Raw genomic sequence first — 12,860 nt, 5'->3', positions numbered from 1 at the left:
GACAGATTAAGTAAACACGAATACTTGGCTGACAAGGTTTCAGGATAACTAAGTGTTCAGTCTCTTCGTTAAAAACTCGATGGCAACGTGGATAAGTGAATTAGGAAGGCGTGGGACTAGACATCCTTTTAGTGTAGCCATTTACCTTTCCCAATTTTCTGTCCTTCCCATTTATATTCCACCATTATTCCCAGTGTAAAAAAGTTGATGAAGAAAGCATTAAAGAAACCTGATCTTGCAATTATAATGATTTTTACAAAAAGAGAAATACATTTTCAAAGTTTCTATTTTTTAATATCTTCCTTCTTTTTCTCTACCAGTTTATTTTATCAAGATATATTATATTCAAACCATTCATAATATAAATCTTCAAAAATTTCTAAAAATCATTCGCTAAACTTATCTTCTTTTTCTTCTTCAAATTCCATATTCCATTAAAATTTTTTGTTCGTCCTAAGAATCATTTACCATGAATCAAATACATCAAGCAATACTTCGCTAAATTAAATGCTCATTTCAAAGGCGTGATAGAAACTCGCCAAATTTCGAACACATCCTAGTTTCTTCAAACGGTTCAACTTTTTCCCATTTAAATCTAGATCGCAACGGTATTCACTTCACGAATCATTACCTTCCACGCCACTTAAACAGGTCAACACCATCCCCCGAAAGCAACACCTTGCTATAAAAGGCCCATGACGCCCGTGCGCAACGCAAACTCGTTCCGATCGTGTACCACCAGTAAACAGTTTCGACACGGCTTATTAGGCCTGCCCTGAATAATTGAGCACCGTGTTAATTAACTCGACTTCTCGCCCCTTTCGAATTAAACATCAGGGGTGATGAGCGACGCTCATCTCCAATCCAGATCATCGAATGATTAAAACGACAAGAATTGCTCCCTTTCGCTTGCTAATCATGGAATTGCTTTTTTCTTTTTCTCTTGTCGATAAATATTCTAATTAGATATTTTTTACATTATACAGGATGTCTAGTAGGAATTTTATAAAAAAATCTCTCTATTGTACTGCATATATTAATAGTTTTTCTGGGTGGATACGTAAAGTTACGAGTTAATTTGCAATCGATGCGATGAAAATTAGCGATTTCTATTATTTTTTTTACTCGAATTTACTCAAAAATATTATTTAAATTATTCATTCTTCAGAATATATTCTATACATTAATGAATATGCATATTTGGAATCTGATTGCGAATATAATTGTTATTATATCTCATAATTATTGTGTCACATATAATTTATATTATTATTATTACAACACAGTGTCGATTATTTCGTTAATCGATTTATAATGCTATATATTTTATTGATATAAACACAGTGCAAAATGTAGGAACGATATTAAATCTTTCCACTCTCTACCAATCGTATCCGCACTCTCCATTCTTTTTCCAAATCTCTTGTCCCACCCTCCCCCTCCCTCCAAAAAAAGAGAACAAAAATCACCAACAACCCATCTTTCAGAATCTTTTCGAATAAATCGATGCCAGGGATTTTATATCTCTCAAAAGATCGAAAACAAGGGTGTGTTGAAACAAGTGGAAAGAGAGTTCTTCCTCTCGATGGTGGTCGAAGTTTGACTTGCAGAGTGCTAATATTAAAGTTTCGTGTCACGTGGAAGGGAGTTTCCAAGGCTTGGCCATCGAGTCCATTGAGGGGTGAGAAGAGGGAAGAGGAAACGTTCCTTCTTGCGCATCGGCCTCCTCTCGATTAGATTAGAATTTGTTAGGGGTGTCGAACGGTAACTTCGTCAGAGGAACGCTGTCAGTTTTGTTTCATCGCTGCTGGGCAGTTTTGTTTCATCGCTGCAGCTTTACTAAGGGGGGTAAAGTTGAGAGGGGGTGGAAAGTTGCTCGCGAGAAATTCCGTTTCGAGAAGTTTCCGGCTGAATACCGACTTATGAGAGACGACAAGCTCTACGAGAATGAGGTTGAATTAGCCCTGGCATCGGTCTTAATACGCCTTCCCAACTTTTTTTCCTTCGTTACATTTTTTTTATGCGTTCTTCTCTTTTAGATTTTGTTTTTCTTTTATCTGTAGAAAGGGATATGACATTTTTGGATTCGGTTCTTGCTTGTATAGATTTGAGTGAAATGAGAAGTATAATTTGTTCATTGGATTTTGAGTTTTTTCAAAATTAGAAACAAAATTTATAATATAATAAGAATAATTGTTAAAACGAAATAATCGTTGAAATGTGAATCAAAATATTTTATAATATAAATAAACTTAATCTAAATACGATTCAATTTTAATTTAAATCTCATCTAATCTATTGAGATATCGCATACAATAAATTAACAATATTAATTTTTAATTAAGTTAAACTATCTAAAAAATCATTATCAAAATTTTTATGCATTGAGCAACGTCGTGCATTCCGCTTGATTCAATTCTCTCTTCGAGATTAAATTCGGCGAACTTCGCCATCTGCTTAGGCTTGAAAACAAGGGTGAGAAGAAACTCTAACAACATCGAATGGGGCTCTTAATGCTAGCTCTTGGTTCTTCCAACATTTCAAGCGTTGGCGACACATCCGTGGAAACAGATTAGAACTTGTTGGTGGTGTCGCGTCTGAACTTCCATTGGAGAACGTGCTAAGCCTGTTCTAATTGTCACTGTACACGGAAATCGTACACAGAGGTTATTAACACGAAGGAACGCTACGGTAGAGATAATGGAAACGGAAAGGGATTTGATTGCGAGTTGTGAAAACTTTTTCATTTTTATTTTTACTCTACTAGACGTATTGAAATTATTTTCATTTGAATCAATTTGATATTTTATCTGATTTAGGAGATATTCTTTTTTTTTAGGGTTTGGATACGCTTTATAATGAGGAATAAGAATATATAATATAGCATATATCATATCATATATCATATAATAATATCATATAATTCAAAGTATATAGCATAATGTTTATTGTAATAACATAAGAAACCATGACTACATGTACTATAATTTTGCAAATATGAATGTATATATTTTATATATTTTTATATAATGTAGGAATTTTATTTATTTTATTTAAAAAATTTTATTTAAAAATCATTAAATTCAATTAAAAATTTTTTTAATTAAAAATTCAAAATTTTTTAATTTAATAACATAGGATATATATTAAATATATATATTAAAGTACGTAAAGATTATAAAATCGTTCAATTTATTTGTTACCAATGAAGTTTCTTTAATTATATTTCCCAGAAACTATTTAAGTTCAAAAAAAATTTCTTTTTATTAATTCAAATTGTATACTCGTGAAACATTTTCTTCTGAGACATATTATATGCGAAGTTAGCGAATTGCCTTTATGAAAAACTTCCACGAATTTAATGTTACAATAAAAACTTCAAAAATATTTTTTTTTCTCGAAAAAATTTTTAAATTTTCGTAGGAAAGAACGTTATTGCCAAAAAAAAAATGGTCGAGGTTGACATTTCGGCATTTTCTAAGAAGAATCACTCTGCCTGGGGGAATCAATTTCCCCTCACGTTCCTGGCGAGTAGACGTCAAAGGGGAATTTCGATGAGTCGAATTGACAGTTTTACGATCCCCTGTTAAAGCTTCCTATATTTCGCTCGTCTCCGCTCGAGATCACGAAAAGCTTTTCTTCGTCATCATAGATATTTGAAATCGTGACACGTTTACTTGTGAACTCAATTCGTGATGCGTACAAATTGTTTCATAGAGTTATAATAATTCCACTTACAAAATAGTGTTTTTAGGAAGAAACAAATCAATTCATATTGATTTTATATTCATAAACTTTTTAACTTATAGATTTTTTTTATTATCGAATAAATTGTTTTTTAAAATTTGTTTTCTTTTTGGGTTAATTTTTATTCTATCTTTTGTTATTAATTCTTATTAATTTTAATTTTTTGATTACAATTTCATTTTTATTTTTTTGAAGCATATCAAAGTTTTATAGTTTGTAAATAATTTTTAAATATAACTCACCATGTCTGTTTTTGGAAGAATCGACTCGAAGAGTTCCTTCGCTCTGAATCTGATCCTTTCCATTTGTTACGCGACAAGTGTAGAATCCTACGTCAGAGACATCTAAGTTGATGATCTTTAAACGACTTCCGGCAATATTCTTCGCAGCATGTTCATGCGCCTGAGAAATAAAAACATTTTCTCCTTTTTCTTTTCGATTTTTTAAATATTCTTTCAAATGTTGCAAATATAACATAAAATTTAAAATTTTTAAAAAGAAAAATATTCTTATTTTATAATATTTTTATTAAAAATATATTCAATATAATTTTTCCTCTTTGATGAAATTTAATAAAATTTGTAAAGAGATTTGATAAAAAGGAAAAATTTCGATAGTATCATTGGTGTTACTTGTGCATGTATCTTCTTAATTGTGATTTTCGGCCGTTTCTCTTCGAGAGGTGCTTCGTTCTTGAACCATTTGATTTTAGTTGGCGGAGGATCTCCAACAACCTCGCATCGCATATGCGCCACACCACCAGCATCTTTCGAAATATTAGTCAAAGTCCGTATAAATTTCAAAGTGCCACTTTTGGCCCCAGACACTGCCTCAATTTCAGTCCTAGAAAATTAAAAGGAAATAATTTTAACTATATTTATTAATTCTTATTAATTAGATATTTAAATACATTAATTTATTTATATTTTCTTTAATATAAAATTTCAATGTTTTTTCATTTTATTATTTTTCGAATCATTCATTGATTCAAAATTGGATAATAAAATCTAAAAGTATTATATTAGCAAAAAGGATAATAATCAAAGAATTACAAATTCATTATTAATTTTTATTTAAGTATTTTCAAAAGTAAATATATATCTATTATTAATAAAGTAAATATATATCGATTATTTTTAATTAAAATAATTTTCCAACGTTTATACATTTCAATATTCCATTATTGATTATAAATTTAATTTTTATACAAATGCAAAGAGAAGAATAATAAATTATTAAAAAAGATGATTTTGGTAAATGTTTTTCGAGCACCCGTTAGAATGTTCTCATTGAAATGTATGAACGACATGTTGTCACGAGAAATTGACCAAAGAACGCGGGTTAAATTTTTTATCGGCTTCCGGTTTACATGCTCCGTTTAGCATTATTACATGCATGGAGTGGATCGACGTATGAAAATTCAACGATTATTATGCCTTGTATTTGAATTTTTACTACATGTACCCGCTCTGGTGGAAAAATATTTCCCGCGATGGCTGGGAATTTATTGCGAAACCTGTTATACGTTTCATATTATATCATTGTTCGAAAATTTATTAAAATGCACAACGAATCGCGATGCTTTACGATATTTTCGAGTTTGAAAAGGGATATAATGGCATAAACGATAAATAAAAATAAAAAATTAAAAGTATAAAAAGAGGAGTAAGGGTGAAAAAGTATTTATATAATAAAGAAAAAGATTATATATATCTATGTCTTATTATTTTTCTTCTTTTTTCTATCTTCTAAGAAAATTACAATTTTTTAATTCTAAAGATAAAAAGGAAAAAAGAAACGCAATCTCTGATCCTCTCTCATCGTGATTCTCCATTATATCCCCTCTATGAAATTGAATTTTGAGCTCCATTGGTATAACGCGAACTACAAATTTTTTGTTCGTGGCAGGGTAAATTTAATCCGGTTTCAATAACCGAAACACAAAATATACTCTAATCACCACCCACTCTCCCATGCCCTTCGTTGCTACGTTAAATCATAGATATTTATCCGTACCAATGAAATTGACGTGATTCATTGTTCGATGCCGGGCGCGGAAGATGCAGAAAAGAGGAGAGGAGAGGAGATAAAGAGAGAGAAGAAAAATAAAAAGAAAGAAAACAAGTTCGAGTAATAGATACAATGAACACGAATCAGTTGTGTCCCTGATGGATTTTTATACAACGACAATCTCACGTCAGATGCCCTCAGGGCGAGCAGTATATCCACCCACATGTAGATCGATCTCTCGAGCCACTTCGTGCTGCCTGGACGCTAACAATGTAACTTTAAAACGAGAAAGGGATCATTAAAGGGGGCCGAGTTTTCGTGCTGAAAGTTTCGCCCGATTGATAGAATGGAATTTTTATTATGCCAATAATAGGGATAAAACAGAAGAGTGATGGATTTCTTTCTTTGATGAAAGAACGTTTGCATCGATGAATGTTTTCTTAAGTTGGAATTTTTGTTTACGAAAATATTGCAATTTAAAAAATTAATTTAAATTTAAAAAACAATTTAAATTTAAAAAATTAGTGTGTCTTTTTTAAAATATTTTTTTCGAAATAATGTTGATGTTAACAAATTTTTCACAATATTAAATTTCTGATTTCGGCATTATGGTTAAATATTAAATGATTTTTTTAATGAATTTAAAGAAAAATATTAAAATTTATTTAAGTTAGAATTATAAAATTTTTTTCTTTTGTTAAGAGAGATTTCTTTAAAGATCGAAGGAACCACGGGAGATTTAAGGGGGATAGTTCGCCACAAGATATGATCTATGTGAGAAATTATGTTAGAGACTTGTCTTCCGAGGAAGAAAAATGTTTTCTTAGAATTAAGGTGAAAGAGATAAGAAGTCTAGAATGAGTTATTGATTATGATAATTATATATCAGGGGTATTTGAGTTTTCGTTACAAGATTTACGAGGTGTTGTAGTTTAAGATACAATAGAATAAATATATAAAATTGGCCCTTTTTAAAATAAAGAGAAAATCCATGTCAAACATCGAAAATTTTATCAAATTTTTTTATTCAAATTTAGCATAATGAATATTCAATTAATTTTAATTATTAATTATTGTTACAAAATCTTCATGTTTAGCATAAATTTTGAAGTTATTCATCTTATATATCATCTCACATCATCACACAATTATTATCCAGATTAATGGAGTTTAATTATCTGATTTTTACTTGTTCTGATTTATTGTAAAAAAAAAAAAATAAACATACGTGCATCTGAATAAAATTTTAATACAAAAAAATTATGATGAGAATCAACAGATATTCGTCGTCTTTTTCCCAACCACTTCTATCCTCGAAGACAGAACACGCGTCCATACGACGTGTATTTACATGACTTCGTACATCTGCAAACGAAGGAGGATGCCAGATCCTCTTCTGGAAGTTGCAATCAATCGTGACTTCCGGTCGATCTTGACACGAGGGAGAAAGTAATCGCGTATATTAGGCCAATATAAATCCGGGCATGGCGGACGTTGTCGCGCTGCGAGCGGAATATTAAGTATGAATATGTTAATGGACCGGCACCCTATTCTTCTCGCCCTCTCGCATCGCGAAATAATGCATAGTCAAGCCTGAACTTCCCCTTATCGCGGTGAGTGATGTACGATCGCCTGAGTCGCGCTATTTATCCAAGTGTTTCTGGAAATGGAGTGGCCAAGATTTCATTTTTTCTCTCGCTTTACTCGATCCCCTACGTGAAAATATTAGCTCTATTTTTCTCGATCGATTTTTGAACGAATCGTATTTTATTTTCGTCGAAAGATTTCGATTAATTTTCAAATAATATCGTATGTATAAAATTCTCGTTTATAAAAATATAGTTTTTTAATAAAAATTGATAAATTAAACTCATCATATAATCGTTAATAAAGATTAAATATTGTCGTCATATGTATAATTCGGCCTTTAATCCTAAAAGTAAAATTACATATATTGCTATTACGCGAAACGATAGAAAATTTATATTTCCAATATTATTATTGATTATTGAAATTAATCATTCCATGATAGGAGTATGAAATGATCATAATACATTACGAAAGTTATTATTACATGTATATAAGGAACAATATTATGAACAAACGCGAACAAAATGTAAATTTTGCTTTCCTCTCTCCTATTTATTCCATGTACGACACTCTATTTCCTTTATATGAGTCACTGTCAAAATTTATCTTCAAGTTTCATCCCTTGAAGCTGAAGACGGTGCACAAGAGCTTCTTCTCTAATACAATGACGAAACACGATCACAGGCAAAGGGCTTTTCAATTTGCATGCACGTCAGACGCACAGAGTCTGTTCCTGAAAATGCGAAACTATGCACAGTCGATTGTTGTTGCCTCCCGATTAATTAAACAGCAGCTTCTGCTCGCAAATGCTATATATCGTTGCTCTTCATTTTGAGAGTGTTTTCAATCAATGCTGTGAGAGCCTTTACGAACCTCGAACGTTTCAAAAATTATAAAAATATTGGCGGAGAAGAGAAAAAGACAGATTAAATCGCACAATTTTTAAAACGCACAGATGAAAATTGTTAATCGAATTTTCCGCCAAGTCTCGTTTGCTTTTTCTGATCTCACGATCAATTTCAAATTCAATCTCGATTTCCATTGGATTAATGAAATTTTTTTTTTATTGGTTTTCGTGTCGTTTCGAGTTCCTTTCTATATTCAGAGGATATAATTGAAAATTGAAAATTCGTTTCATTGTTCGATGGATTATAGATATTCATTTTTGGATGAATTGCATTTGTCTTTTGAATAATTAAAAAAATTTTAATCGGTATATTTAATCGGTTGAAATTAAATTCACTAACGATTTTAATAATATTATTAATTTAAAAAACAGATATTTGTAGATTAAAATATCATTCATAGCAATCAAAATGAAATAAAATATGGGATATTATAAAATATTTATTAGAACTAATTATCAATCAAATAAAATTATATTCAATAAATTGATTGGTTATAAAAAATTCTTAATCATTTAAAGAAAATAATATAATATTTATGTCTATAAGTAGATATGATTATTCATTAATAAAAATTTCTAATAAAATTATTACAATCGAAAATTAAAATTTATATATAAATCAAAATAAAAGTTTCGATATTTTAAATAATTTTAACTATTTTAATACTTTAAACTAATGATATTTAAAGAAAAAATCTTATAAATTTTTTTCTCTTCCATTATTATATTCTAGAATCGATTTTTCAAAGATTATTCTATGAATATATTAATTCTATATCTCGTTAAATTTATAATAGCATTATTTATCATTTATTACTTTCTATTAACGTTATCAATCTCGAACATTTCACATAGTAAATAGCGCAAACTTACTTTATTCCAATCCCTTTATTTCCAAACTTATTTTATTTCAATCCACTCTTAAACGATCAAACGCTCGAAAATTCGATCTACAATAATGCCAAACTTAATTATCAAGAGCTTGCCCTACTCCTTTCCGTCACAGTCATTCCATGGCGCATAATTACGAGTGATGCTATATATATGTATATCCTATGGAATACAGCGACCGCCAAGGCAAGCAATAACGTCCATCAAACATCACGGAACTGTCACAGTAGCCTACACCGTTCTTAGGTATCGAGCAAGTGGAGCGCGCTGTTACGCAAACCGGAAGCTACCCCTTGGCGCGTGGAGGCAATCACCGCGTTTGCCGACCCGTCTGTATGTCCGTATTCCTCGATGTACGAATACGCGCACGTTTCCCTGTATAGGTGCGTGTTTACATTGGAAACTGATTGCACACAGCCGCGGCGAGTAATTCAACCCTCCCACCCTTGGTTATTGAATATAAATCAAGCTATGATCAGTAAGTCATCGGCAAGATCCGGTGCACCTGTGGCCTCCAGGGTTGACCGTTCTTGACGCACGAACCGGTTAAATTGTTGATGATATCGCCGATATCGAGATTCCATTTCTGATCGAAGTCGTGTCGTCCAAAGTGATCGATTTTATTGAAGAAAATAGGGGGAAAGGGAGGTGACAATCGATTCGAATTTTTTAATTTATATTATTTTCTTACATAAGTGAACGGTAGAGTGAATGAATTTTTAGTTATGAAATTTTGTTTTTTTATTTTGAAAGATTTTATTTTTGGAGAGTATAATAAAATTTTGGTTTGATTCAAATATTAAAGATATTTATTTAATTATATATACGACGCTTGGTATTTTTAATCTCTATGTCTCTTTTAAAATCTTCAAGATAAAGGAAAAAATTCTGCCGATTTTTCGAATAATTATGTTTTAATCATATCACGTCAGCTTGGTTGGCGACTCTATATTTTCTTTTCTCTTTTTCTTGTTAACCATCCTTCTCACTCCATGTTTCGGTCGATTTTACACACTGCCATTAAAGGATTATCAAATTACTAGGCGAAGGGAATGGGGGAAGGACCAGGACAAAAAGTTACATCCAAAGTTTCGTAAAATTGAAATCACCGGTACATGCGTTAACGATATCCCGCTCGGTTTTCGCGAAACGACACGGTTTAAAATTAACAGCGCTCACGAAATTCGCCGTAAGAGTTGCGGAGGGATGGTTGAAAAAGACCTGGCCACTTTCTCCGCGTGTTTATCATGCAAAATAATTCTTTGCATTTTGAGAAGTTGTTTTCGTCAGTCGCTTTTTGTCGTTTGTTCGACACGCGATTCTTGCTTTCTCTCTCTCTTTGCTAAATGACGAAATCGTGGTAAACGCGTGAAAATCGTGGAAAAAATGGATATGGATAATTTGGCATTTTATATTCAGAGTTTGGAAATTTCGGAGGAGTTCATCCGTAGCTGGATACATGGAGAAAAAAATTTATATATGTTGAAATTGAAATAATGAATATTTTATCGAGTCGAAATAAAATATCATAATATATTATATATATTGTCATGATTGTACGCTGACTTTAAATGATTAATTTATTTGCCATATTATTTTTATATAATAAATGCTTCGTTTTAATGCTCAAATTATTGTACGGTATGTTATATGATATATTGTGAATTGTATTATTTATATTATCGTAAATGTACATTTACAATATAATATAAATAATAAATCATAAATATACAATATTATTATCACGCATTACTAAAAATTTTTAAATGGAAGCGTAATTTGTGTGTTAAAATTATACATTTATTTTATACGAGATATGATGGAATATATAAATAAATTATAAAATTGTTGCACATCTAGAAGAATTAAAATAAAAGTTAATATAGAAAGAAGAAATAAATATAATTATAAAATGGCGAAAAGATAAAATTGTATCGAAAATTTATATTTTTAAATACGAGTTTCAAAATTTAACGAGGCTTCGTTTCGTTCAACAATAATAAATATCTAGTTTCTCTCTAAGAAATAAATAATGTAGAAGAAAGGGATAATAAATAACGGAGTGGGAAGATATTAATTCCGAGGACGTTCGCGATGAAACGTGGTTTCGACTCCTGAAATTTTCGTACACACGGAGCTCGTGATCGTAAATATCGTTTATTAAACGACGGCTACGAGTTAAAATTTCACGGTGCTTTACAACGGCCGCGTAACGTGTAAAAATTATATAACAAGAGATCAATTTTCCGGCTTTTGCATGTCACGTCGCACGATTGTCAGATAGTTTATCGTATCCATTTTTTTCATGAAAATTTCATGTGTCTGCGATGTGTGAAAGGAATATGACTAGGAGAGTCTTAATTGGATCTTTAATTGGAAATTCGTATGGTGATATAAAAGTATTTTTAGTTGAAATTAATGTTAAATTTCGTTTAGATTTAAATCAGTTCTAATCAGGATTAAATTATAGGAAGATTGAGGATATATTTGTAATTGTACGATATTCTTTTTCTTTTTCGTCATGATATAAACATTTATAAAGAGTTGATTTTTATTTATTGAACAATATTCATCAATTCGAAGTAATAATTAACCAAATAATTTTTTTAAGACGCACATAACTTTAATTCATCAATCAATCATTAATCAGGAACATTTTATTCTTTTCTAATTAAAATATTCTGTTTAGCATTTTATAATTTCAGGATATGATATTTTTAAAGTAAGTAAATTTTTCAAAAGTCTATATGCTTTTTAAAGATTTAGAATTAGAACTAATTTTTGTTTAATGAAGATATCACTAACGAAAACTTCAATTTTCACGAATATATATCTATCTCGAAATGATAGACATTATAACTAAATAAAACAATGAAAACTTATCATTTCTATAACATTTAACTTCAAACTATAACAACTTTCTAAACTCTTAAATATTACAAAATCACCAGTCATTTTAATATTGAATCATTATTTATTAATATAAATTTAAATCAATAATTCATAATAGATTCTTCAAAGTTTTCCCTTGATAATTCATTGATAAATTGAAGTTACGTCTTGCAAAAACAGTTTGATTAATTATTACTACCAAAAGTTATTCGCTTCATCCCCTTCCACTATCAAAACCACGAGAGACCAATAATCCTCGTAACTCCGTTCAACTTCGACAACAATGATCAGATGAATCATCGTGAGACGAACAGAGACTATCGTTACCCACGCAAAGATCAAGCATGGTTGATGCACGCTTATAAGTTCACCCTGGCGCGGAGAAAAGGTGTTAAAACATCGCGAAGGAAAAAGGGGAATCGTTAACAGTTGGGCGCGCCCATCGCGTTACGTCACTTCCTTCGACTTTGCCAGCTTTAAGCAGTCAGAAGACCGTCTCAGACAGGGATTAGGCGTTCACAGGGTTTCTATAAATAATGCAACATTTAACCTCGCTTGAGGGATCGGTTTTGTATCCCCGCCACTCGGGAACGACGTTTTAAAGTCGCCATGCAAATGATCGAACACGACCGTATCCGTGGATTATCGCGGAGTTAGGCCTTCACCCGGCTGAATTTAGATTTACTTACTTTCAGTTAAGATTGGCCTTAGTTACAGTGAGTCTGTTTGAAGTACAAAATGTATTTACATGTATTTACCCTATTTTTCTAACGAAGAGATCTTTTATCGTAATCTACATTCCTTGTTCTCAAGTAGCATCAAA

The 12,860-nt window shown here is 31.0% G+C and overlaps 1 protein-coding gene across 1 annotated transcript in view; it reads right to left on the bottom strand.

Annotated features, from left to right (window-relative positions):
* LOC122711777 (tyrosine-protein kinase transmembrane receptor Ror) overlaps positions 1 to 12,860 on the bottom strand; it is a 276,507-nt gene that overhangs the window by 34,441 nt on the left and 229,206 nt on the right. Inside the window, exons 3-4 of the mRNA XM_043930820.1 lie at positions 4,380 to 4,590; positions 3,990 to 4,149 (exon numbers count right to left, since the gene is read on the bottom strand). Of these exons, the coding sequence (XP_043786755.1) occupies positions 3,990 to 4,149; positions 4,380 to 4,590 (371 nt within the window). The remainder of the gene's footprint in view (positions 1 to 3,989; positions 4,150 to 4,379; positions 4,591 to 12,860) is intronic.

This window comes from Apis laboriosa, unplaced genomic scaffold (genome assembly GCF_014066325.1).
Source record: "Apis laboriosa isolate Shangri-la unplaced genomic scaffold, ASM1406632v1 scaffold188_cov152, whole genome shotgun sequence".
NCBI classification, from domain to species: Eukaryota; Metazoa; Arthropoda; class Insecta; order Hymenoptera; family Apidae; genus Apis; species Apis laboriosa.
Note: the sequence above shows the minus strand (reverse complement) of the source record. Positions and strands in the feature narration are given on the sequence as shown.